This window comes from Cyphomyrmex costatus, unplaced genomic scaffold (assembly GCF_001594065.2).
Source record: "Cyphomyrmex costatus isolate MS0001 unplaced genomic scaffold, Ccosl1.0 scaffold2235, whole genome shotgun sequence".
NCBI lineage: Eukaryota > Metazoa > Arthropoda > Insecta > Hymenoptera > Formicidae > Cyphomyrmex > Cyphomyrmex costatus.
The window spans coordinates 12,386-14,598 of record NW_017276297.1 but is presented as its reverse complement, the minus strand read 5'-3'; the positions used below and the strand labels follow the sequence as shown (position 1 = coordinate 14,598).

The following is a 2,213-nucleotide window of genomic DNA, read 5'->3' as shown; positions in this document are numbered from 1 at the left end:
TGTTACGATCCTTCACTTCCGTTAGTCCTAGCAACGGACGCTAGCAAAATAGGGTTAGGCGCAATTCTCTCACACAAATTGAGTAACGGACAAGAACGTCCGATAGCATACATGAGTCGTACACTTAGTCACACTGAACAACGTTATCCGCAGATAGACAAGGAAGCGTTAGCCATCATCTGGGCCGTACAAAAATTCTTTTACTACTTATACGCGCGACACTTCACTTTGTTCGTAGATAACAAACCGTTAACTCAGATCTTACATCCAGAAAAATCTCTCCCTATTCTTTGTATTAGTCGTATGGCCAATTACGCCGATTATCTTTCACACTTTAATTATACAGTAATATTTAAGCCGTCTAAATTGAATAGTAATGCAGATTATTGTTCTCGCTTGCCGCTATCAACCACGAACAACACAGTCTACAGACTTGAAATTGAAAAAGAGGAAGAAGCAATAGACGATGAATTCGATGAATTTGTTTTATGCCAAATTAGACAACTTCCAGTTCGTGCAGAACATATAGCTGAGGAGACACGCAAGGATCCACATTTGGGCAAGATCGTCAAAATCTTAGAAACTGGCCGAGACCTCCCACGAGCAGGCTACAAAGCCCCTGAAGCCAAGTATTCATTAACTGCTGATTGTTTGCTATTCGAACATCGGGTGGTAATACCAGCCTCGCTACAACCAGCAATATTAAACGACCTGCATACGGCACATGTAGGAATCGTTAAAATAAAGGGCATCGCTCGATCATTTGTATATTGGCCAGGGATTGATGCAGACATCGAGCGGGTTGCAAAATCTTGCGCGGAATGCGCCAAGCACGCTCATGCTCCTCCGAAATCCAGGAACCACCATTGGGAGTATCCTAAGGGGCCATGGGAACGCGTACATATTGATTACGCCGGACCCGTAGCAGGCGTGATGCTGCTTATCATCACAGACGCATATAGCAAATGGCTCGAGGTGAAAGTCACCAACTCTACGACTACTGCAGCGACAATCGCAATCCTAGACGAATTATTTTCAACTTATGGAGTTCCAGTTACCATAGTTTCAGACAACGGTCGCCAGTTTGTTTCCGCTGAGTTCGAAACGTTCTTACAAGTCAGCGGCGTCAAATATCATAAGCTTACAGCGCCGTATCATCCTTCGACAAACGGCCAAGCAGAACGATACGTACAAACCATCAAGAATGCTTTAAATACGATGTCTACTACTCAAGGGACCATACAACAGAACATAAACCGATTTCTGCAACAATACCGTAAGGCTCCACACGCGACAACAGGACAGCCTCCTGCTAAACTCTTCTTAGGTCGCAATATACGAACTCGGTTAGACTTGGTCCGACCTGATAGTATGTACACCAAAATGAAGGAGAAACAACTACAGCTTGATCCTTCATCTAGATCATTTAAACCGGGACAAACAATTTATTTCCTCTCGGGTAATCCTCGGATGGATAAATGGATTCCAGGCATAATCGTTACCAGGCTAGGAGATCTTCATTATGAAATAGAATACGCCAGTAAACGATTTAAGCGACATGTAGACCAGATTCGCGCATTCATCAGTAAGGAATCAGAATGTTCAACTGATCGCAATCTAACACAAACTGAAGAAACGCAACCTAGCGTACCCCGACGAGTTCATTTCTATGGAGATAAACCACAAGTCATCCCGAATGAAGCAGTGGGTTCTACGACTCCAAATCCACAGTCAAAGATGGTGAAGTTACCATCGACGCCAGCCCACTCAACAATCAGATCGCAAGAGTCGTCACCAGAACTATTTTTTACACCACCGGTTATACCACGTAGGTCGACTCGATCTCGTCATCCTCCTAATAGATATGTTCCAAGTTAATTCTGTTTTCTTTTGTAAGGAGGGAAGAATGTTATGTATGAATATGTTTTTCTGTAAACCGTAATCGTAATATTTCGTTTAGCTATAGTTACTTATTTCGTACGAACGCACTTATGTAAAACGCGCTTTATATCTCGACCAATCACGAGCAAGCTTCCGTCGAACACACTCTCTACCGTTCGTAGTTCGTGCTTCTGTACCTTCCGTTCCCGCTACTTCTTGTAACGATCGCACACAACAACCGTGCCTGAATAAAGTGCTCATTAACATTATCATATTTTGCATTGTCTCACCGAACCTCACACGCTTAACCCACACACATACACAAAACTTCG

General features: G+C 43.3%; 1 protein-coding gene across 1 annotated transcript; it reads left to right on the top strand.

Annotated features, from left to right (window-relative positions):
* The first annotated feature begins 111 nt into the window (after nt 1-111).
* LOC108773899 (uncharacterized protein K02A2.6) lies at nt 112-1,878 on the top strand. Its single transcript, XM_018539874.1, has one exon. The coding sequence runs from the start codon at nt 112-114 to the stop codon at nt 1,876-1,878; it is 1,767 nt and encodes a 588-aa protein (XP_018395376.1).
* Nucleotides 1,879-2,213: the final 335 nt, after the last annotated feature.

Excerpts from the sequence above, each read along its gene's own strand:
- LOC108773899 (XM_018539874.1), top strand. The coding sequence starts at position 112 with ATGAGTCGTACACTTAGTCACACTGAACAACGTTATCCGCAGATAGAC.